The sequence below is a fragment of the Anopheles arabiensis genome, chromosome X (assembly GCF_016920715.1).
Source record: "Anopheles arabiensis isolate DONGOLA chromosome X, AaraD3, whole genome shotgun sequence".
Lineage (NCBI taxonomy): Eukaryota > Metazoa > Arthropoda > Insecta > Diptera > Culicidae > Anopheles > Anopheles arabiensis.
The window spans coordinates 14,866,706-14,892,689 of NC_053519.1; the positions used below are offsets into that span (position 1 = coordinate 14,866,706).

Here is a 25,984-nt window from a genome sequence, read left to right on the forward strand (position 1 = left end):
AATTGAGCAACTCCAAATGAGGAGCATTAAGTCTTCATTTTAGTGAGTGTTTTGACGATTGTTTCTATAAGTCGAAGGAAAAATCAATTTCCAGAAAATCGATTTGTATCTCATCGCGAACAACATCAATTTTCAGCATCTTACTTATTACAGGCGAAAGAGACCCGCGAGACTCGAAACGTCTATTATAACACAACAAAAACAACAACATCTTACTTATCAACAGAATAACGATACACAACCATTACCATAGGAGTCCTCTCCATAGGCAATTGAATTTAAAATCAAAATCCTAGTCTAGCCTATTCCAGACATACAAATCTTGTGAAAAGTTTGTGAGTGCTATTATTTTGAGAAATTTGATACCATACGAAGCATATATAAATTCACCTTAGAAGGACTACCTTCGATCGAACAAACCTGATGGAGCTCAGACCATTAGTTTTGGTACGCAGAGAGAAGAATGCAATGACAGAGTTTCAGTAGTAACTTCAACTCATCCGAGAGTTGTCGTTCGTATTTACCGCTCCAAGTTAGGTGTCGATGAGGATCAAAAGTTGGTAGTCCAATTCCAAGAAACGATTGCTCCAACAAACAACCCCAGTAAACTTCCCAAACTGTTGGCAGACAGTAGAGTCATCTCGGAAATAACCATGTCGTTACAACATTGAGCTGAAATGTCTATTGCGTGGACAAGGTTTAATGAAATCCTTTGCGTAAATTTGTTGTTCTGAGAAACGATAAGACTCTACATTGAAGCTACTGATGTGCTTTAGCAGTAAGCAAAACGAAATTAAACGCTGGTTGGATTGAACTGGATAGTGAACCCCAAACCCGTACAAGTTGCGCACTTGCCTGTGTAGTTGCTGCTAGCGGTCCGGTTCTGCCCGGCAGTGTCTGTCATTTGCACCCCGTCGCTTCAGTTGCGGCTAGTTTGCTCGGGGCTAATAATATCGCTTTTAGTTTACAACCGACCAAAAAACACGGGTACCTTGGGAACGTATTTCTGCTGGTGTCCCTCCTGCATCTCCTTCCCGTGACAGCATTTCAAGTCCGCCAACTCTCATGGTTCTCGTCATTTTTCGTTTCGCTAAATTATGACTGCGGTAGCGCGACGGCACAACGTTCGCTACGAAACCCCTGTCTATCTAAGTCTCTCGTCCTCTCTCTCTTTCTCACGTGCTCTTGCTCTACTGTCGATCGCGCACTCAAGGCATGCGAAATGTTTGCTCTTTTCCGCACCAGCAATAAATCATGCCGGTTGCTGTTGCAAAAACGCGACCCCGCCTGCTCGGCTCGCCCTCCTTGAACCATGAAGCGATGTCATCGGTACCATCACCAGCCCGTACCTCGCACTGCAGTACACGGCACACCACACAGACGGTTAAAATTAGCATTCATAATCGACCGGGTAAAGCCAGGCGGCTGCTTGCAAATCCAACCGCTCCGCATTGAATTAAAAGGTCCCCCGGTTTGGCCTGGAGGTCGCCCCGAGGTTTCGTGCGCAAAAACACTCTGCCGGACGATGAAAACGCAGAACGCGCGAGAACTTCAGGAGATACGATGGGGCGCGTAGGCTTCTGAAATCAATCCTAGGACGTGTGCGAGCTGATAGCGCCCTTGTTTCGACTACAAATTGACGTTTGCCGGGTAAGATGACACCCCGGCTTGTTATTTCATCTTTTTTCATCTTAGCAGCTCCCTTCCTTAGCCCTGTCATTAGCCACTTAGTGAGGCTGCAGGTCTTAAGTGACGAACTCTGGATAGTCTCAAGGGGGCACACCCATGTGTGTGTGCTGCCGGCGTAATAGGACACTGTTTACATGCGCGCGATTCTGGTGAGGATTTGTTTCCGCTGCGGAACATCGAGCTGCCTAAGTGCTTTCAAGACGCGACACTCGTTAAAGGACGTCAAAAGGTACTTTGAGTTGCTTCTTCGCTTTTGAATCTTGCTGTCACATGTTCTAGCAAAAGCCTCGAGTGTACGACATCCTCCCTCCCAACAAAAAAAAAAAAAGGTAGCAACCTCATTAAGATCAAAATTGTTCATTAGATCGTTCCGTTCCCCGGGCGAGAAAACGATGTTATTGAAGGATCTCCGGAGCGTACATTAAGCGATATCCCTTGCGAGGGGGAACAGCGACATCCGCAGGGACTGGGACACCCGAAAGTCGAACAGAGCAATACACGAAAACATCATCAGCAGAACGGCCAAAGAGATATCTTGACACAACTGGCCCGGGCACATCCGGCAGTGTCGGGAAATAGGACTCGTAAATATTTACAGCTTTCTTCCGGTTCTTGGTGACGTTGCCGGTCTCGCTGCTGGAAAGATACAGCCGCATGGGATCTTGTCTCTTCGCTCTCTCTCTCTCTCTCCCTTTTCTGAGGTCACACCAAGCAGCTGGGTGCATCGCCGAAAAAGGTCGCTCGGCCACATCCCCTCACGGGGTCACCGCTCACAAATGTGGACGCGCCGGGAGACGGAAGTGACGGTTTTATGCCATTTAACAACCATTTAGCATAAATGGCAATCGTGTGCTGCCCGCCAACAGAGCCGGCAAGATCCGGACAATAGAGTCGGAACACTGTGTCTGTGTGTGGATGTGTGTGTGTGTGTATGTGTGTTTTATAAAAATAAAGATCCGGCCTTCTGCGGGACCCGGACAGGCCGACAGGCGACTCCGGCTAGGAAAAACCAATAAAAGATCGTAAATTATCGCCACTTTCCCTTTTGCGCTGGTCCTTCCGTTGCTGGGTAGAGGTTAAAGCCGGGGGAGGAATAGACAAAGACACCGAGAGCCGGGACCGGGAACAGACGGGTACAACAGCCAGAGCAGAAGCGTCAAAGGCAAATGTTTGATTTCCTCACCTATTGTTTCCCCTCCCTCGACCCTATCCTGCGTTGCGGCGAGGTAGCTTTCCCTTGGTGCTCGGGGACACCTTTTTTCCCCGCTGTTCGTTGACTTCACCGGCCGGGCAGGATGTGTTTTTCACTTCCCAATTGCACGTGATTTATTGTGACCGGATGGTGGCAAACGGTTTTCGCTTCGCTCACCGACCAGACCATTGCATTCCTGAGCGGTTCCTTCCGACCCATGCTAGGGTTCTTGGAATTCCAGGTCCCTACCTGGAAGTTTTTGTGTGTCACGCCGGTAGGGTCTTTATTTGCAAGGACCGAGCCTCTCCGAGGACTGTCGCATTGGCGGACCGGTACTTCCGGACTCCCAATCTCTGCACCGAGTTACAATGGAAGCATTTTACCACCAAGAAGTTGTGCATCTCCGGGGAGTTGAACTTCTTAGCGATGCCGTTTGACACTGGTCGCCGCTTTCTTGTGCTCCAGCGGACAGGTGCATTGGTTTTAGTGTTCCTACATGTGTTGTAACCTGCAAAGATGTTCTTGTTTGACAGTTTTTTTGCGTGTGGAAATCGTTGGATATGAATTCTATTGGAGCTGTTGAGCAAGTCTTTGCGGTCGGTATGGTTCTAATTCTGCTCCGGAGATGATGTCATTCAAAGTCATCCAATATTCAGGTCGGTCACATGGTGTTCCCAATCCCCGGCATGACCTGATCCCAGTGAAATAGTAGCCACACCGTCACACATATGCAGCAACAGACAAACTAGAAAGACAGACGACCAGTGCACGACTAGTCACACTGGAGTCAGACGAACATCGGACGGCTCCTTCCGAGTGGCTCCGGGTGTGGCGAGTACCACCTCTCCGCCAATCCTCCCCCTCCAGAAGCTTTAGGATGTAAACAAATAAGATATATTACAATCCATAAACAGCGACGACTGTGCCATCGCCGCCAGCCGCCGTGGTATCCCAAACGCTCCATTCCAAGCGCCCCCGTACGGCACAAGGGTGGTCCTCCCGCGTGTTTGGGCTGTGCGGGACAGAACCGTCCGACCGCCAGCTGCACTGGCACTGGCGTTGTTGTTATGCTGCGTGTTTTTGTTTGCTCGCGCGCCCCTTCACAGGCACCAATCGGAGGACATCCTCGGAAAACATCACCAACGACCGGCATGATGGCGGTCGGTCTGTAAAACAAACCAAACGGTGCAGATGCAGCAGCAGAAGTACACCGAGGTCGTATTGTAGCAAGGGCTCGTTCGGGGTCGTCCAAGGTCCGCACACAGACACGGACCACGGGCGTACCAAGGGCACTGTCGCCGCTCCTAGCCTTGCAGCGGTAACGATCCCGGATTCCCGAGTCCGGTTCGTCGTCCATCGTCCGCCAGCTATCGCAGAGCAGAGCGCTTCGAGCGATTGGAGGTCAGGCAGGAGTACCGTACCTTGCCGCTTGCTGCCTGGTACTTGAACGGTGTGCAGACGTGAATGCTCATTTCATGGATGAAGTTGTTTGTTTTTCCTTCGCTTACAGATCGTGTGTGAGTGTTTCGATTCTTAGCCCTGCTGTGTATCGGTTTTCGTTGATGGTGGTTTGTTGTAGCTGGTGCTTGTAACAAAAAAAAAAACGGCAGAAAGAGTGCTACCAATGTAAGAGAGCAACAAAAACCAAAATAACAAAAAAAAAAACACTAACTACACCACTGCCACTAGACGGCGACAACGATTGCACTTACGCTCTCCACACTCTGCCACGCCATTGCTGGCGCGGTCCAACGCTGGAGATGCTGGAAAATATCCTTTCCAAAGACGTTGAACTCCCGTTGAACACGAGCAGTTTCGCCAAAAACCGCCGGGAGGAAGAGAACCAAGAGGAAAAAAAAAACCCCACACCGTTCGATACCGTACCGAGTGACGAGCGCACTCAAGAAGTCAAGTGGTTTTGTGCAGAGAGCCCAGGAGTGATTGCTGCAACAGGCAATGGAAAAAAAGGCACACAGAAAGACGAAACATGATTCCGAAACTCACGGTCGGCCACGGTCGGCTTCTGGGGCCACTTGTTCACCGCGTCCGAAAGCTTCTGCTCAAGTGGTGCGAACTGTAATTTTACGTGCCCGTTGTGGCAGCGGCCCGTTGCTAGGGGGTACAACACGCACTTGGGCAGCAGGAAAGCATGGGTTTGGAGCCCTAAACACGATTAAAGGCGACGCGATAGCTGTACGAGCAGAGTTGTCATTTAATGTGTCAAAAAATTGGCAGAATGATGGCGACAAATAAGCGTCATCGTTCAGTAAGCAACTACTTGATGTTGAACGCTTGGAATGAAACGTATCTTAAAGTTTTCGGTACACTGAAAGAGTTGAGAAAACATTTCAACAGAAATATCTTAACACATGAATGATACTGCATGAGGGAATAATTGAAGTAAGCATTAGATCTAACTCCATATGGCGAGTTTCGTGCAACGATGGAATAACAATCGTGCAGAGTAACGAAAAAAAAAACCCGAAACTTGTCTGGAAATGTCAAGACGTCTGCCATTGTACCTGCCAAACAAGTCAACATCAACACAACCGTGCCCGTACGTGCATAACGATCAGTTTCAATAATTACCGAAACAGTCCGCTGGACAACAACTTCAAGCCCCGGCCGCTGCTACCATTGGCTGAGCAATCGTCCGCACTTACAATTTCTGTTTGCTCTTGGTACGTTTCTGTTGTTGTTTTTCGACCCCACCTATACATCTCCTCTTTTTTCTAAAACTTTGATCATATGTATGCATTCGAAACGCCAGAATGAAAACGCAAAGGTATCGGGGACAAATCGTGTGCTTTACCCCGTCTCGATGGTAAAAGTATGTACAAACATGTTCATGTGCAGGTGGAGAACTTAACACAGAGAGAGGGAGAGAAGAAAAACACTGTGGGTAAATAGAAACCAAGTTGGTCGGACAAATATTAGCAACAAAGCTGAGAAAAACAATCAACAGGAGATCAGAGCAGCAAAAAAACAACACAACAAAGAACAAGAAGAGAATGGTGTTGAGAGGGAAGAAAAGAGTTGAGAAAAGCTGCGTCTAGGCACGTACAATTGTGTAAATGGAAGGCTTGTTGTACTTGTAGCATGTAAGACGTGAAAGAATGGCCAAAATTGTTATTATAATCGGTATAAAGTACAGTTCTAGCGAAGACCAATTTGAGCGCAAGGTGAAAGCAAAACCCTTGGAAGAAACATGCAGCAAACAAACGATCGCATTCGGGTTGATTGTCATCCGGCAAAAGTGCGCGCTGTTGAGAAAGCACACACACGTACGGCCCTTCGTAAAACCCCTTTTTTTCATCCCTTCCGATGCATTTGTTTGTGCGTGTGTGTGTGTATTTAGAAAAGCAAACAAATGCGCTGCCGTTGTGTATGGTGCCGTCTTCCTTCCAAGTGTTCCACGGATTCGTTTCCATTAAGATATTACACTGTGCTTGCGGAACGGTTCGCTCTCAAGCTCTCCCAGCTGCATGGAGGGACAGTTCGGGACCGGTCACCAGGAGTGTCGCTGCCGCCCGCTGTGACCGCTCTGGGCCGCCGAGTCAACGAGGACACAAATTAAATAATGAAAGCCCCGTAAATACTGTTTGCGCTAGTAATTGATATCTTTGCCTTCTGCCACCTCGCCCGGCCAACGGCGGGTCGCAGGAAGGCTGGCCTGGGGTTTGCCAGAGAGATCACGATGGTTCAGACGTTGGGTGAAGAGATTTCGCATTTCGTTTTATTGTCGAGACGGGACGGGGAGTTTGCGTTATGCGTTATGGAGTTTGCGTTATGCGACTGCCAATCAAACAGTAGCTGGCGCTGGTGTTAATTTACAGCTTAAGTGTTGCCATTTATATCTGCTTGCAAATCAGACTGTGCAATCAATTTGCGTTTATGGCATCGATTTGTGTGCACGGTAGTGATAGAATGTTGAGAAAATAATCTTTAAGTTACCACAAGGTGTAGAGCAATATGTTTTTACTAAATATAAGCTACTGTTTTGGTTACTTAAAAGACATAGAATATCTATCAACGAACTTGAAAGATCTCTTCGGAAGTGCTTCAAAGCTTCCCATTAGTGGTGGGTAAAGGTGGCAAAAATCTGGAGTCGACTCCGATCCGACTCCGATTAATTCGGAATCGACTCTGAAAGGTAGGTTCACTTTGCATTATCCGGAGTCGTTCGCAATCGCCCGGAGTCATCCGAAGCCGCCCGGAATCGTTCGGAGTCGTTCGGAGTCGGAGATGTCCGGAGTCGTTTGGAGTCGTTCGGAGTCATTTGGAGTCGTTCGGAGTCGTTCGGAGTCGTTCGGAGTCGTTCGGAGTCGTCGGAGTCGTCCGGAGTCGCCCGGAGTCGGAGTCGTCCGGAGTCGTTCGGAGTCGTTCGGAGTCGTCCCGAATCGTTCCGAGTCGTCCGGAGTCGTTTGGAGTCGTTCGGAGTTGTCCGGAGTCGTCCGGAGTCGTCCGGAGTCGTCGGAGTCATTCGTAGTCGTCCGGAGTCGTTCGGAGTCGGAGTCGTTCGAAATCGTTCCAAGTCATCCGGAGTCGTTTGGAGTCGTTAGGAGTAGTTCGAAGTCATCCGGAGTCGTCTGGAGTCGGCTGAGGTAGGCCTTCGAAATTAAGGCCTGTATGTGCACGCGCAAAGTGAAAGATAAAAAATCACAATGAAAGCAAATGTCTGATCACAAGTACAAAAGTTCTTATTGACTCCGATCATTTTCGATTCCGGTCGACTCCAAATGACTCCGGACGACTCCGAACGACTCCGAACGATTCCAAACGACTCCAATTCCGAACGACTCCTAACGATTCCGGACGATTCCGACTCCGAACGACTCCGAACGACTTCGGACGACTCCTAACGACTCCGAACGACTCCGGACGACTCCGGACGACTCCAATGGACTCCAATCGACTCCGAACGACTCCGAACGACTCCGAACGACTCCGGACGACTCCGACTCCGAACGATTCCGAACGACTTCGGACGAGTCCTAACGACTCCGGACGACTCCGACTCCGACTCCGAACGACTCCGAACGACTCTGGATAACTCCTAACGACTCCGGACGACTCCGACTCCGAACGACTCCGAACTACTCCGAATTACTCCGAATGACTCCGACGACTCTGGACGACTCCGACTCCGAACAACTCCAACTCCGAACGACTCCGAACGACTCCGACGATTCCGGACGACTCCGAACTACTCCGACTCCGAACGACTCCGACGACTCCGGATGACTCCGACTCCGAACGACTCCGAACGACTTCGGACGACTCCTAACGACTCCGGACGACTCCGACTCCGAACGACTCCGAACTACTCCGAATGACTCCGACGACTCCGGACGACTCCTAACGACTCCGGACGACTCCGACTACGAACGACTCCGAACTACTCCGAACTACTCCGAATGACTCCGACGACTCCGGACGACTCCGACTCCGAACGACTCCGACTCCTAACGACTTTGAACGACTCTGGAAGGCTCTGGAAGGCTCCGAACGACTCCGGACGACTCCGACTCTGGACGGATCTAGTGGTTCCATTTTGCTGGAGTCGGAATCGGACTAACAATAGTTGGAGTCGGATCAGAGTCGTGGGTGCGCTTCAGAGAGCACATCACTACTTCCCATTACTAGTGCGCATTGAAAAATGTGCAGCAAAGACAAGTTTTCAATTTTCATTTCTAGTTTTTCGTTTAGAAAACCATCACAATGCACAAAATTAATAATAACGAAAGCTACTTGTATTTTTTTTTTTCGATTTAAACATGCAAAGAAACCAACCCAATCACATACACACACACGCAGAACTCCACCGCATGCCCCTCATGTCCCCCCTGTGCTGTACGATACAATTCTCACTACCGCGAGCCGACGCGGAATGCTGGAATGCTTTTAACCGCGGCGATCGGGGCGCGAATGTTTGCCCAGCTCGTTCGCACCATCACACCTTCGCCGATGGCCGCCAATGTTTGGCCGGGTTTATGGCTGTGCGTCCGCTTGGTTCATCATCAACGCGTTAGCAATCGTTGATTGCGTTTGCTGAGAGGTGAGCGTTGTTTTGTTTGTTAGTTCGTTGCTGTCGTTTTCTTGGTCGTTTTTTTTCTCACTAGTCGCTAGTTTGAATTTGGCGGGCGGAGCCCTGGCTCGCTATGGGGTGGGGGGGACTTACCGTTGAGCAGGCTCGCGTTTGGCTGCACGCCATATCGGGCACAGAATGCTGCAAGCAAACAGAGAGAAAGAGTCAGTGAGAAGGACGATAAAAAGGTGTAAAAAAACAAACACGAAACGTGTAATGAAGCGTGGTAGCTGCGTTTCGCGTGAGGCGCGAAATGTTAATACCTATTAATGTGCCAATGGAGAAGGCAAAAAAGCAACAACAGCAACAAAAAGAGCGAACGATCGGCATGACACACCGGAAACAGGGTTCTGGAGCTGCCGAACCCTCAGTTTTGTTCAATTTTCCATCAAAAGCGAAGCAAAAAGAGGCTTTAAAAATTGAACAAACTGCAAACTGTTCTGCCACAGCAAGTTCCCCACTCACTTCTCTAACGGATGGCAAAGAAAACTTATCTCAACACAGCCGAATTCTACCCCTCCCTTCCACTGGCCGGAAGTGATCGGCTTTCGGCAACGGTGGGTTTGCACAGGACGCACAGGGCTGCCCGGCGTTCGTCGCCGGCGCCCACCGGTTAATGCAAATAAAATCACTCGTCCCGCCCGGGCCGTTGTGTGGGTGCGCGGGGCGATTTCAATTTGCCGAAAAATAGCAAACGTGCGTCCCGGGTGCCGCTGCCGCTGATGATGTTTATCTTGCGGTTTGTCCCCTGGTGCTGTTGTGCGCTTGCCGCACCGCCCCCGGAGCTGGAGAAAACTAATTTACACTTCAGGCAAAATTATTTCTGTGTGCTGAAATCGATCTTCCCCACATCGTTTGCACGTTTGCCGCGAGAAAGGCACTGTGGGGGGGTGCTGAGTGCTGCACAACAAATTGAACCACCAGTGTTGATTAAACATTGTATGCTTAGGTTGCTCCGTGGGGAAGTTCTTTTGCATTGAGATTTTTTAATTTTCTTCTTTTTTTTTTTTGCTTTGCCTTCAGTGAAGTTTCGTTCGATGGACAGAGCACTTGAAGTGCTTCGCTATTTGACAGCGAGTTTAAAATGCTCCATCAGTACTTTGAGTTTCCATTCGCATCGGCAGTCAGCCAAGCATTGCTCAAGCCTCTTACGGGCTTATCATCATCTGTGACTAGAAATTGTATTAAACTATAAAAGCACTTTAAATAAATAAGGTTCGCAATTTCAAACCACTTTTTGCTCGGTTCAAATTTATGTTTTGTTTGCTAACATTTAGTGAATGAACGACGCTTTGGGAAGGGGGGGTTAAAGTCATATCCTCCCACTATCAATTTGGTCATTAATTGAAGTAGCGACAAACTTTCCCTACGATGCTCGAAGCACTCGGAAAGCTCGGGCGCAGTTCCTTTCGTTCGTTGCTATTCGTTTGAAGCTGTAAACTTCAGACCGTGCTATGGTAACGGACACATACCGTACGCTGTAAGGTGTAGGGATGAAGACTCCGTTCGATTATCAATCTTAATTTGCTAGTGAAAACTTTCACTTCATAATGCTTTTATGCATTGAACAGTGGATAAGTATCGCTGAAGTCAGGAAAACGCAAAAAAGGACAAAAACGATTGATATTATTCCGTTTTTTTTTTATCAATTCAACACTCTTTTCACAGCCTGATTTCAGTTGAGATTTAAAATCACGTTCACCCCCCCCCCCCCGTAGACACTCAATACGTCCATCCCGGCGAAGGGGTGGCATTTGGGGTGGCGAGCCGAGCGACGGCACTTTATTTTAATCGATCTCCATCGCATCGTTGAGCGGCGGCGGCTGTGGATGCTGTGCCGAAATACAACAACGTTTGCGCCACTCGCAATCGATAAGCTTCGTCTCGCGGCGGCAGGTGGCAAGCTTTGGTAAACCCCCGGCTAGCAACCCCTTGGTACCTCTCGCCCAGTACCGCTCGCCCTCTCCCTTGGAAGGTCCTTGGCCTTTCAGGGGTCGTGGCTAACGAGGGTAATTCTCCGGAGAGGGAGTGCGCTGATGATGGGCGATGATGATGGCGCTGGCAACATCTTGTGTTTCCACAAGGGACCGCCGAACAGAAAACCGGAGCTGAAACAGTTTTACTGAAGTTCGTATATGTGTGTGTGTGTGTGTGTGTATGTGTGTGTGCAATAAAGTAGAAAAGGTGGTAGTGCGAGGCGCCTTTGGGCGTACGGGAAGAGCCTGGCAAGGAGCTGGTGAAAAATCAGTCGAGAAAACTCGTTTAGCCGATGGCAAAGTTGACTGACCGGGAGCAAGCATGAAGGGCGGGGAAGGGAGCGGGCCAAGGTGGCCGGTGCAAGTAGGGCAAGCTGCAAACTCCCGGAGAAGAATTTCCAAACTTTCTTTTCACCTTACCGCACCTGAGCCGGGGTTTCCACCCGGCATGCCGCCCGGTCGCTTTGTGTGCCATTTGCTTCGTTTCGCCCGTCGGTTCATTTCCATTCCAGGGAGCAATGACAATCCGGTCGAGGTGCGCACCAGGTGGGCGAACGGTATGCCTCACACACACACACACACACACACACACACACACACACACACACACACACACACACACACACACACACACACACACACACACACACACACACACACACACACACACACACACACACACACACACACATTCACAGATACAGCCATTCATTCGTGCAGGTGGGTGGAAAATAAATTTGCCGCAAACCCAAATGCTGCCACTACTGTGAGCATCCTTCCAATCGGGCTGCAAGAGTTGGCGGACAAGTCCCAGTTTTAGTAGCCTTTGTTTTTATTTTTCCTTTGCATCTTGCATCACACACATGAATGATTATCGATCACCAGTTCGAGCTTCGAGCCGACAAAACACAGTCAGCGGCAAAGGCAAATATCTTGCACAAACAAAACAGAGGATGGTAAAGCATCGTTAATGCGGTGCCAAAGATGCATAAAATCACCCGCGAGTGCCACGCGCGAGCAGATGGAGGCGCCCAGCACGGTGTAAGGTACGGACGGCAAGGCGCATCCATTGCACGTTGTGTTTGCAAACTCGTTTACCGGCAACACGGTTCCTGATTGTAGTTTAATTTTATACTACTAACATGAAGCGATGAGGGGAGATTTATGCAAAGACGATCGATTAAGTTTAACACTCTCATAAGTGGGGCAGAAACAGTAATTTAGAAAAATGCAATATCACGCTAGAACAATTTGTTTTGTTTATTTCTTAGTAGTTGACTTCCATGCGGGTTACAACGCAGTCTTTTTTTAATTGATATTAAGCTTTTTATTGGGAAATTTCTTAAGCATTTAATAGCATTTAATAATCACAATAGAATCTACACAGAATGGCTTGAAAGCAGAGAAAAAATCAAAATCCTAGGGATTCTATTCACAAACTCACTTCGTTTGACGAGGAAATTGAATTTGGAAGCATCAACACATAAGTTGGCTCAATTAGTAAGACAGTACAAAATGAGGGAGCTCAACATCCAGGAACGGATCATACTAGCCAACACTTTCCTAACTTTGTGGTACATTGGATCAGTTATGACAATAAGCAAATACCTTATTGGAATATACCTTATTGGACCTTATTGGTCAAATGGAGGGCCAAGCGTAAAAAAGCAACAACTTGCTTTAAACAAAGCCAAGGGAGGTCTTAACCTGCTAATAGCAGAACTCAAACTTAGAACATTATTGATCAACCGACACCTTATTAAAAAAAACACAGGCTATTTACAATAAGATTCTTGAACCAAACAGAAAATCCACCTAACATTAAAGATCTTTCATCATTCTATCCCTGTTTAGTGCCAATAAGAACTGAACTAGCCTATTTAAATGATAGATATACAAATGATCCCTCAGCAAAAGAGATTTACAAAAAAGTAATAGATTCGACTCCTCTACCACATATTCAATCCAAAACACCATCACTGGAATGGAACAAGATATGGCGTAATATTAATAATAACAAAATTAATTCAAAACAACGAAGCTATTTTTATTTTTTATGTTAATAAAAAACTAGTGATAGAAGAAATCTCGTATAGAAGAGCTCATCAAGCCAGGTAGGAATAATAAGAACAAAGCAAAAAGAGCTAAAATAATGTCATTGTTTATCAATTATTCTATATTTATTTATAAAGAGAATTTCACCAATGGCATAGGTAAAAATCAGTTGAAAAACGTAATACGTTAAGCAAGAAGTAAAATAGATTAAAGCTAGTGAATAATATACCTTTGTTATAAGTGTCAACAAACTGTTCTTTGTTAAAAAAAATAGTTATGACACATGAAAAAGCAAAAATTAAGGAACTTTTATATTAAAACCTTCCAGTGATCATCAAGGATAAGATCGTCATGGATACATAGCAAGCTTTCAGCATGTTCAACTGTTGCACTAAAGGATTAAGCAACAAAATGTGACAAACAACAAAAAAAAATCATCGTTACACACGCCACACACTCAAAGCCACTCTACCACGCCGGTGCAACCGGTCAACAACGTGGGCGGCTAAACTTTGCAGGCAATCTCCCACAGCCGCACCCGTTGTTTCCGGATGCGGATGGTTAAATGCTGCAGCGTTAAAACGTTTAGTGAAACGGAGAAAAGCGAAAACCGAAACACTCCATCCTGCTGAGAGCTGCTTCATTCACTAACTGGGAGGCGCTGGTGCCGTGCCGGAAAAGTGGTGTATGAATTTTCGAAACTTTTTCCTCTACTCATGTGCACGCATTGGCACACAGGCGCACATGCACACACACACACACATACACACTTCTGGAAGGGTATGGAAACCACAAATGCGTTTGGAGGGCAAACAACAGCAACAACAAAAAAACGACAAAAAGGACAAAAGCACTGACAAAAGCATCGTCCATCTTTCTGCGATCTGAGGCAAGTTGGAGGTTGCTGTTTTTTCTCGCATCCTCCTTTTGGCTTCTCACTAAACGACCACGTAACACGTGCTTGGCAATGGCAAAAAACAAGCTGCAACGAATGGGTATGAGCCCTAACAAAAAAAAAAAAAAATAAAAACGCAACAAAACGGCTAACAGAGCAAGTGCAAAAGCAAGACCACACCGGTGTAACGAACCGTTCTCCGCTCTCTGCTTTGGGGCGGGAGCTTGCACTCGACCCATTCGGTTGAGGCACAAATTTACAACCATTGCGGTGATTCGGGAGCGAGCGAGGTACCAAACCGATCCTTCCGCACGGCTACGGACAAAAGGAACGTGGCAGCAGCAGCAGCAAAAAATGGATCCCCAAAAACGCATAAACGCATGCCGGTACGATACAGAAACGAATGCTGATGAACAAAAACCCGAGCAAAAAAAAAAAAAAAAAGGAAAGAAAAGAATGCACAAAAAAAGCCAAACCGCGCCAAACCGGTGTAAACGGTTTTTAGCTTTTCCACCATTGTTGGCCCGTAAATCCTTGGCCGAAGAAAAGTTACCACTCTTATCAGCATGTGGCGCGCGGTGTAAGAGCGAATGATCCGTGCCAAGGGCGACCGAAGGAGGAGGAAGGTCACTGCGCTCGAGCGCGTGAAAAACGATGATGATTTTCCATGCCCTGGCTGTGGACGTATGTATGTGTGTGTGGTTTGTTGCCATTTCAATGCATTTTTTTTGCTGGCTGTATGCAAATCGTGCACAGGAATGTATGAAACGGGATCAATTGGTATATAGCGGGCTAGTAGTGAGGTTTTGTCCCCGCGCTCTTTTGTGTCCATTGTTCCGCGAAAGCGTGTGTGGGTTTTAAAGTTTGTGTGTGTGTATGTGTGTGTGTGTATAGCATACACCGCCGAAAAGCTGAAACAGGCTGGATTATAAATTTATTCATTTATATGTTTGAACCATAAAGCATAATAAATTACTTCACTTTCTTTTTTTTTTGTTTGGCCAGGCTGCTGCAGCGAATGCAAAAGGGCTGCTTTTTTTTAAAGAAAGAAGTGTTTCACTCTTTTAGGAGCTTGTGTGCTTACTGTATGGTGTAAATGCTGTTGTAGCCTATATTTTTATCTCACATGGGGATTTAAAGTTAGTATGAAAACGTAGCACACGATTCGGATGCATTTCAACGAGTGGCATTCGTCGAGCTTCAAGATAATAGGCAATAAAAGTTAATGTTAACGTACTAATAGTGGTGGTATTGCACGATAATTTAGGGGTAATTATTATGTGGGTTATGTGTGAAACATTCTGTGATCTTCTACAAAGCGTTTAAAAGTTAAATGATGCCATGTTCGTATAGTGGTTATAGGCATAATCAGGGATGTGCCAAATCGGATATTTTCAATTTTGGGAAAAAATGGTTTTTGAAATGGGGAAATGGGTTCCCATCATGGGTTTAAACCTGGAATGAACTGCTCATCTTCAGAAACTGATAATTTCGTAAAACCATAATCTATAATCGTACGACTTAACAACATGCCCGTCATAGGTTCAAGCCCACAATAGTACGTGTCGCCATACATAGGACTTATTATCCTGCTATGGGGGGTAATCCAACAACCACTAAAAGCCAACCCCACCAGTGGTACAGGCAGGCCTTGACCGACAGCGGTTGTGAAGCCAAAAGAAGAGGAAGAAGAAGTTACGTTCCTTGATCTGATAGATCTAATTTAGAAGAAGTCAAATGTACCGGGTAAAACGCTTTGATTAATTGCGCTTTAAACTATTCGCTACGACATACTTTCTTACAACCAATAAAAGTTCCTTAATTCAAGGAAAAAGTCAGTGCTCTCAATGATTGAAGATGTTAAAAACATTATGAATAATCCGATCGTTCTTTTGAAAACATTGAACAAAAATCGTTAACAAATCTGATAGCACGACAGCTTCAATGGAAAAATGTAGGTGATAAATGATAGTGTTATTAGAAATAGAATAAAATGTATTAAATATGTAGGCAAAGAGACCTTGTATTTGCCTAAGCTGGGTATAAGTAAATCTTGGTTTTCAAATCAGCATAGTTAGGTGGCTAAATTCCAACCTATTGCGTCGTTAAGTACGTGTTAAGATTGGGGATTGCATCTCTAGTGAATTTGGCAGGGTCTCTGGTGTTGCTCAAGGCAGCATTTTAGGGCCTCTATTATTTAATCTCTTTATTATGTCATTATGTTTACGCTATACCTGACTGCTCGGTTCTACTATACGCAGATGACCTTAAGATGTACTTTCCTGTGCGTAGTTATAATGACTGTCTCCGATTACAAGGCTTTCTTTCTGTTTTTAATCTTTGGTGTTCCTTTAACTGTTTGTCACTCAACGTCAGTAAGTGCTCGGTTATTTCGTTTACTCGTACGAGAACTCCTTTATGTTTTATTTATGTTCTTTCTGACACTTCATTGCCTCGGTCTGAAACTGTTAGGGACTTAGGCATTATATTAGACACGAAACTTTATTTAGACAAACAATTTGACGATGTTATTGTAAGGGCTAACAGGACTCTCGGACATATAATTAGAAGCAGCAAAATGTTTCATGACCCTCCTGCTTAAAATCAATTTACTGTTGCCTTGTTAGTTCTTTGATTGAGTACGCTTCAGTTGCTTGATTTCCGGAGCAAGTTACTAAAATTCAGAGGCTTGAGAGGATCCAGCGAAAATTTACCCGTGTAGCTATTAAGCGGCTTCCGTGGAGACATAACAACGTGGTAACGACTTATCGTACGAGGTGTCAGTTGTTAGGGCTTGAAACTCTTGAAAAAAGAAGAATGGTTGCCCAAGGAATGTTTATGTTTAATCTGTTTACTAGAAGAATCGATGCACCTCTATTGCTAAGTAGTGTAAATTTTTATGTCCCTATTAGGCCTTTAAGTTGTGATGGGAAAAATGTAGTTTTTGTCGGAATCGATTCCGGCTAGCTCCGCAGTTTTCTGGAATCGATTCCGGATAGTAGGTCCGGAATCATTTTCCGGAATTGGTTCCGGAATCGACTCCGGAATCGGAATCGGCTCCAGAATTGATTCCGGAATCGGCTCCGGAATCGGAATCGGCTCCGGAATCGGAATCGCTTCCGGAATCGGAATCGCCTCCGGAATTGGCTCCAGAATTGATTCCGGAATCGGCTCCAGAATCGGATTTGGTTCCGGAATCGAAGTCGGCTCTCGAGTCGAAAATGGCTCATAAATTAGAATCGGCCATCAAACGGAGTCAGTTTCGGCATCGCCATAAAAATAGGCGTTTGGGTCCAATCATACTACGTATTGATAACCGCAAAAATCCAAATTTACTTGTAAAAGATCCATTCTCATGGAGATTCCCGAACTGATTTCGCTCCGGAGTCCGCTCGGCTCCGAAGCCAACTCCGGAATCGCCTCTGGAATCGGCTCCGGAATCAGCTCCGGAATCGGCTCCGGAATTGGCTCCGGAATCGGCTCCGGAATTGGCTCCGGAATTGGCTCCGGAATTGGCTCCGGAATCGGAATCGATTCCAGCATCGGAATCGGCTCCGGAATTGATTCCGAACACGGAATCGGAATCGGGTTGGTCCGATTCCGAGCTCCCACCTCTACCTTTAAGAACTCGACAATTTTTAATTACTGATTATCGTTATCGTTTTTTTTGTGCTAGGGATCCGTTATTATACATGTCTAAGAATTTTAATTTATATTCAAATTTAATGACTTGTCCTTCGGTGTCCCGAAATATACAAGTTTCATACGAGACTGCATTACGTCTAATTTTAGGAACCCATAGTTTATAAGACATTAGTTGTAATTGTGTATGTAGGCCATGGAGGCTCGATACCTTGATAAAAAATTAATAAGTAAATGGAAATTTTGGATTAAATGAACTTTTGAAATAGATGTTTTACATAAGTGACAAAAAAATTATTGAAAATTCCATTCTAACGAAACCACCACTATTGATACATTTACTCTACTAGTTTTTTGATCCAAAATGTCACACAAATTAGAAATTAAATAATTACATATGTTATGACAATAATGCGACGAGAAGCATCTCTATAACCACAGAATGGACCACAATAAAAGAGAATTAAAATGACCTTAGTTTGTACACTGTTCACTGAAGGGACTCTCATCTCCCGTTGCATACCTAATGAAGTGCTTGCGAAGAATGCAAAGCACCAAAGCGAAGGTTATGAGTCGCCGAATTGAATGTTTGCATCGTTTTGTTTCGTGCGGAACATTTTCCCATCATCCGATCATTCCTTACCAACCAAGCACAGGACAGCTAGGACAGCTACATCACACCCGAAAATGAAATAAAAAAGTACATCCTTTGCCTCAGCAAGTTTGCCCGTTTGCTCGCTGACCGTGCGGCAGCAAAGCGTGGAAAGCAAAGCATTATCCGCCGCCCTGCCAGGGACGCTGGGCCGTCAAAGCCATTCCGTTCCGGCCAAGGAAACCTGTGCAAGACTTTGCCGTACTTATTTCAACGCCACGCTGTCCACGCTTTGATTTGCACCTTGCTCCCTGGTGAGCCTGCTTGCCTGCTTGGGTACGAGCTGTTGCACAAAAGACCCTCCACCGCCCCATTCCTGGGCAGGGAGTTTGTGCGAGGAGTTCCGGTGCCATAAATAAATAAAAACGCCCCCAAAACCGCACACACACACACACACCCAACACCGAAACAGAGGCTTGGGGCAACGGAATAAAGGGAAAGGATGCCCGGAGTAAGGGTGGGAAAAACAGAAACAAAAAAGGGAGGCAAACGGAACCCGAAGCGAGAAGAAAAGCGGCTTATATTTTATTCATGTTGATGTGCTGCTGAAAAACAGTTTCATTTCGTATCCCGGTGTTTGGGGCAGATGGCGTCTGCACAGGTAAGCTCGGGTGGCAGGGAAATCGTGCCTTTCGCTGGGCTCGGAAAAGTGTCCGGGCTAGTTGCGGCGCGCGGAGAGGGATGGTATTACATCAAAGCGACAGGAAGCGAATAAAGGAAACGGCGTTGTTTGGTGGTAATTTTTGGCAGTAAACTGCACGCCGCACAGCGTGGATAGTAAAGATCAAGTGAACGGCTCTCCACACGCTTACACACCGCTCAATCGGAATGGTTGTGTTAAGGTGTTGGCAAATTATTTTTAACGCATGCCAACCACGACCTTTCGAGCCGCTCGGGGGGCAGCATGTCTTCGGGTGCATACAGCTCCAGCATGATTCTAAGCAGACAGTTCCTTAAAGGTTCCCCAAGTCATTTATTCGCTACTAATGTTTCGATTTGGATAATAAGTCGTTAGCTGTTAACGGGGTTCTTCCATTCGTCCCCGAAGCGAATCCCGCAAGCAACTGCCTGCATCGCTTCCCGCTCCCAGCGCACGTACTGCCCAAGCGTGTGCAACTTTCTTTCCTTCGCTTTGTGTGCGGCCGTCCCACCAACTTATCATGCACGGCGCAACGTTACTACGCGCCCGTAATCATTGGCGCGCGGCCTATCCTATCGCATGGAAAAAAAGAAAACCCCTCCCCCCGTTGGCCAGAACAAAGGCGGAAAGGAAAAATTATACCCAAAGAAGGACAGCAAGCAGCCTCTGAAAAACAGCGCCTGATAAGAAGTTCCGCACCACGGCCCCGCTGCTCCACTGCGCTCAACCGTACCGGGCGTGCGATGCGTATTGGAGCGCATCGGATGGAAATGAGTCGGAGCTCCGCTCCATGCCCGGAAAAAGTTTCGCTCTTGTTTGCTTCCCATTTTATCATCCCTAACGCACAGCTACCCACACACACACACATACACACACACAAACGTACTGCCGTACAAACACTACTTTCGCTTTGTTGGCCAAGTTGTCGGGATTCTTTTTCGGGGAGATGTTTTTTTTTCTTCTTTTCGGCAGTAAAAGCATTATTTTCCGATGGTAAAACGTGCCAAAATTCTTGCACAAGGACCAGCACCAGCCAGCAGGAGCGACGAACCCGTCCTTTTGTGTGTGTGCGTGGAAGGTAAAAGATGCTCCCCCCTATCTTTCCCCCTATCTTTCTCACACTTTCGGGTTCAGCAAACTCGAGCGCTTGCTTTTGCGAGTTGTTTTGCTCTTGCCCTGCTTCTGCTTCCTTTCCAGCATCGAATTGCCAAACTTCCCTGTGGGTGCTCTCTGTTTGTGTGTGTGTGCACGTGTGCTTCCTTCCGAAAGCGTAAAGTCTGGCAGGATTCGGCGAAGAAATCAGCAAACGGATGAATAATCGAAAGTACATCCGTACGTGCACGGTTGCGTACCGACCGAGCGGTTGAAAGGGGATCCGACTTTTATCCTTGCCACTGTGTGTGTGTGTGTGGTGCACGGTAGAAACAATGGCGAAATGTGGTGAAATTAGCTTTCTTTGCCGGCACGGGATGGGGTGGGGCGGCATGTCAATCAAGCCGTGCCGGACCGGACTCAAACGGAATACGCAATCAGCCGACTTTGCTAGTGGTGCTGGTTGCCGAAAATCAGAAAAAGTCAGACTAGAAACTGGCTGGCTGACGAAAACGATGAGCAGAACCTTTTTCCTTGCTATTTTCTTCTTCTTTTTCCCTTTCTTGTTGGGTGTCTTTGGGTAGCACCGATGGTAGCAAAACGTTTCATGCAAAAAGGTATTGTGTAGTTTCGCTTAATAACATCGCTTATGACTGGTGAAAAATGGCAACAATAACAAATTTGCACAAATCTGTTGGTTTTGGGCCAGAAAGCCACCAACAAAACAGAATGTTGATCAAGCCAGAGTAAAAAACAAAAAATATAAGCCCGAAATATTGTCACTATAGAGTGAACGAGGCTGACGCAGCCGAAACGGTGTAAATCTGGCAGGCCCCCTCGCATCCCGGAAGACTTCCGGGCGGCCCTTCAAAGATGGAGATGATTAGTGCTAAAGATCCGCTCGTAATCACATTCTCCGATGAAATATTCAACCCACGCACACACACACACGGCTAGCGGGATCGGGCAGCAGGGGCTTAATATGCATATAAATTAGATTATGGATTCCGGATCGGAAATACTCGGTAACAGCGCTGGTGCCGTGACCAGGATTCGAGTGAAAGTAGCGCAAGGGAGCGATGCTGTGCCGGAAATCCCTTGCCAAGGATCCCCCAAAATCGCAAAGGGGAAGTTATTTTTGGGCAGGAGACGACGAGAGCAAAAGCTGGAAGGCGAAAGGAAGCGAATTTTGATTCGGCACATCTATCAAACCGTCCTGGCGACATCGAGCAAAACAGCCAAAACAGTGAGGGATGATGTTTATCTAATGCGAGCTCGTATGCAAAACTCGTGAGCAGATGTCCAAATGTGTATGCCTCTCTTCATGAAACTTTCTTACCCTTACCCCCTCTCTCTTCCTCTTTCTCTCTATCTCTCTCTCTATGTCTCACTCTCCAAAGGGTACATCCGCTTCGAGGCTTTGGAAAAATACGGTGGCTCCAATCATAAATTTGACCTGCGGCTAGCACACCCTCCATGGTTGACAAACACCCAAAACCGAGGGGCATCCTTGCAGCCCAGCAGCCAGCAAACCCTCTCCACACTAAATCTCCAACGCACGGTCAGATTCCTGGACAAGGCTACCAGGGACGGCATTCCAAAAATGCGGCAATGATATCTCCTATCCGATTGTTTAGTGCTAGCCCCTTTCACGTTCCACGTGCCATGATTTGCCTGTATCCTGCAATCCTTTTCAGTTTACAAATGCTTAAACACGCACAGACACGTGCGGGAACAGAGTGAGGCATACAATCACATACGTGCAAAGAGAGGACGTGTTCGTGTGCAGGGGTTTTGCTAATTAATTAGATTAATTATTCACTTCTGTAAACACAACACCCATGAAAATCGGTGTAAACTTTGTTCGATTTACGCCACACCGAATCGAAGGTAAGTGTCTGAGTTTGTGTGTGCGTGTGTGTGTGTGAGAGAGAGAGAGAGAGAGATAGAGAGTGATAGGGATATAGAATGTAGAAGAAGTAGTGTTGCACAGTGTTACGCCATCAATAATAGGGGTTTTGCAGCAACATCGCCGAGTTCATGTCCTGCTTTGCGTCCTGGGTGCGAGCGTAAGGCGTCGCGAAACAGTGGAAGGTGTAATTTAATTATGTTGCCCATTGTGCACGTTTCAAACCTTTATCCTGTTTCGTTGTGCCAGGAGAACGTTGAACGCAAGGGGGGAAGCCATCGTTACTGTATCCCATTATCCAGCCGATCCTTTTGTGGCGCGCGGCATTGCAGCTTCGGGTTATTTATGGCGGTCAGGCATTATTACTGGAGCGCAGGGCACGGTGCGATGGCATCCCAACTGCTCCCATACGATTCTTCCCTCATCCCTCCCACCACTGGCAAACTATGCTGCGGTGTGAGTCAAAATCTCGATAAAGTGAGCGAGCTTATCGCACCTGCCGAGTCGAAGGCCGCCCTGATCGGGTCTTAACCGCACTGCTACCAGTTAGTCATCACCTTTGGATGGAGGATAGCATCTACCTTGCCATACAGATACATTCCATGTGAGAGGCAGACCACCTGCAACGGTACCCACAGCTTCCCAGCACCGGGTGGCGGGCCAGGCCGACTAGAGAATGTGCAACTCGCTCCGAACCTGAACCGGTAAGGAATTTGCCTTGAGCCCGGGGGTGGTAGGCAATGCCGAATTCCACTCATATAACGGACTAATTGATACGCAAGTGGGGCTTGTGCACACATACACACAAGCTAGATATTTCGTTTGAAACGCTTGCGGAGCAATAAATTTAAACAGACTTTAAGATGTTGCAAGACACCGTTTCCCTCTGGAATAACCTTGGAATAGCTTGGGATATGTTGAGACCTAGAAACTCATATGACAAAAGTGACGTTTCTGTAAGAGTGTGTAGGTTAGATACTGTGCACTAGAAGTGCAACTGGAATTCCCGAGCGGAACTGCTTAACTCCAACGAATGTATAAAAATATTTCAAACCATCTCGGTACGCTCCTTTTGCAGCACAATATTTGCATGAGTGACGCTCGGTACGGCCTCTCCAGGGCAGTAAGTAGAACGCTCACGAAGGCGCTATCTAGCATCAGCAAACTTTCTCTGCCGCCTGTGCGCTTAAGAAAAGGCCACCCGGGAGTTCACGGTCAGAATCGTGACGTTGCAGCGTATTAGCTGCCGAAAAGCAGAACCGAGACCCGCACGCTGGCAATCGATCGATCGGAAGCGTGGCCGGAAGCCGCGAGACCAATTATCACCTCGGATCGGATTGGCGCTGGGGATGAAGGGTTCCAGTTCGTGTGTGTGTGTGTGTGTCTGTATGTGCTCCTGTGTATCCCCCGGCGAAGACTTGCCCTTTGGGGAAGGGTAGAAGGTTCAGACGCCTAGCCCTAGACGTACTTTCACTTCGTGGAGCTGCCAAAGAGGCACCTTTTGTACCTTCCGCGATGCACACGGTGAAGATATTGTTGCGAGCTTAGAATAGCTGAGGACCCTATTTGACAGTGTGGACATATCTGTGTGGTCGGGAGAGGATTAAGATGTTGCCTGAAAAGGCGTAGACGACTCTAAAATATGTTTGGAGTCGTCCCGAGCAATGCCTCTTCCTTGCGGAGTGTAGGTGTGAATTCTCCAAAAAATCTCCTCGTGGGAAGTTGTACGTCATTCGTTATTTCCAAGCTCAATTGTGCTCTTTTCCAAAAAAAAAAAAGGAAAACAAACAGGAAAACATACTGTACCAATTTGTCTGTGCGCAGTGTCGCAACCAACACCCTCGCTGCCCTTTCAATTACGCTGCTCTTCGATATCTGACTCCTCCACACACATCTGACGTTTGCTGGTGTTGCATGGGGCAACATCTAAACGGAATCAGCAGCCCACCCTACACCTTGGGCGCTCTTCAAATCTGTCACACCCGCCCCAAGATGATAGAAGCGCTTCGCCAGCCAGTAACTTAAGCCCTGTGACGGGCCTGTCTCGCTGGGAAAGAAAAATGGCGTCGCCAGTTTGACAGCTCTAAGCGAGGAAATAAAAATAAAATTAAAGAAAAAAAAACAAAGCCGACAAGATATACGAAGCGACCGGAAAATGTATTATTCCACGTTTGCGTTGTGCTGGCGTTGCTCTCTCCCCAGTGCCACCACAGCTCCGAATCTGCCTTCGTTCCATCTGCCCCGTCGCACTGATTGTTACTTCACAGCTCGGCGGCCAGTAAGCGGAGACTAATAATGAAACCGAAAACTGAAGCGCCTATTCGAAATGTCTAGTGTTCAGCTGTGTGTTTCTTTTTCTCGCGCTCTCTCTTCTCCTCCTACTGCTGCTGCTGCTGCCAGCCTGATGCCCTACACTAAATTCGTTGCGCTGGCAGCGTGTAGCGATTGAACGTTTTTACGCCTCCACCCATGCACCCCGCAGCTCTGTTCTACGCTCCCCGTTCCCACCCGGTGGTATAGATTTCTTCGACTTTTTTGTATTTTTTGCTTTTGGTGCGCGACCAACAGCGGCAGCGCGGCGGCAGTTTAGCCGCTAAATTATTACGCTCATTTCTATAATGAAGCTATCGCTTCCCATTAGCTCAATTGAATACGTAATAAATTCTGCTACTATTTCGTCCCGAAATCGGACGCCCAGCGTTTCGGGGCGGCGAAGTTGAATGATGCGCCGAGCGTCGGTAGGCGCGGTGGAAAGAAGCACAAATTCCGAATTCATAGCAACTCCGATGCGAGCTCCGACAATGCGAATTTGTTCCATCAAAACGATGTTGCTTTCGCCATCTTCTCTCTCTCTCACACACACTCTCTCTCTCTCTTTCTCTTTCAGACACCTTTTCCCATGGGACCGATGCTTCGTGTCTACGTCCGACGCGCTCGCCATCTTGGTGGACGCGGTAGTAAGCAACGATTGACTGAACAAATTCACGGCTCCCTCAAACCCGCGCCAAACCGTGAGTCGTTAAAAGATGTCGTTAAATCAATCCATAAACATATCCATAAACATTCATCGCTGTATAATTATGCAATTCTGGAATGTTGGCTTCCATAGGCACCGGGGAGCATATTAACGGCCTGCTTCAACACATTCCCGGGCCTCTGCGCGCCTCTCACACCTGAAGCTGATGCTGTTGTACGATGATGGTGACTCCGTTGAGCCAAAGATCCTCCCTCCTCACTGCATTTGGGGGAGTGCAGGGCACGAAAGTGAGGAAGCATTGCGACGTAAGAATTATGTTCCAATGCATTGAAACGATGACTCCCGAACACACATACTGAACATATCTCAACAGCAGTGTGTCTCTGGAAGTGTTTGGCGCAGGCCATGTGTTGAAGCGATCACAATATGTCACCAGCCATGCCGAATAGCTCCCGATAGCCAACTGTCAAATAAGTCTTTTTTTACGTCCTCCCCTCTCAAAAAAACCCCTACGCATTCTCTGATCCGCCAGCAATTACTCACGACACGCCAGAGCGTGAAACGATGTAAGGTTTTGTCCTGAGAATTTTTATTCCTCTGCTTCTGCTTGCTGGGTCAGAACCGAACAAAAATAAAGATTAATGACAGTCAAGTGAAAGTCATCATCGTCATCGTCACGTCGTGAATAGGCACTTTAGGGACCTCGGGGCATTGTGCGCGTTCGTCGTCTGTTACATTTCCGCTACGCGTCTTTCCGACGAAATGCGCGATCATGTTCAGCGGCACGCTGTCCGATCTGGCGGAACGCGCGCGCATCTCTAATCGGCCACCGAAACGCTGTCTGACATCTGCACCCACAATTTGTACGACTCCAAAGTGCGTTCCAACCACCCTCGCACCCCGGTGCAGCGAGACGACATACTATCACGTACTCGGTGCCGAGGCTAATCGTGCTTGGAGTTGTTGTTTTCGAGTGGGCCGCGCTGTTCTTCCAATAGACATATTCCAGCAACAATCAGCCCCCGGGGGAGGGGACAGTGTGTTTCCGGCCGTTCGGCGATCGGTGACAGCGAAATTAGAAAATAGGCTGTTTGGTTTTCAGCGCATGGGGTGGCCTACGCAACCGCCCTGCTGGATGCAGCTGGTGCGTAAGTCCCGTCGGTATAATGCCGGACCA

The 25,984-nt window shown here is 47.2% G+C and overlaps 1 protein-coding gene across 1 annotated transcript in view; it reads right to left on the bottom strand.

The window, feature by feature from the left end:
* Positions 1–25,984, bottom strand: part of LOC120906683 (transmembrane protein fend-like) — a 66,973-nt gene that overhangs the window by 24,294 nt on the left and 16,695 nt on the right. Inside the window, exon 3 of the mRNA XM_040318538.1 lies at positions 9,063–9,110. Coding sequence (XP_040174472.1) covers positions 9,063–9,110 — 48 coding nt within the window. The remainder of the gene's footprint in view (positions 1–9,062; positions 9,111–25,984) is intronic.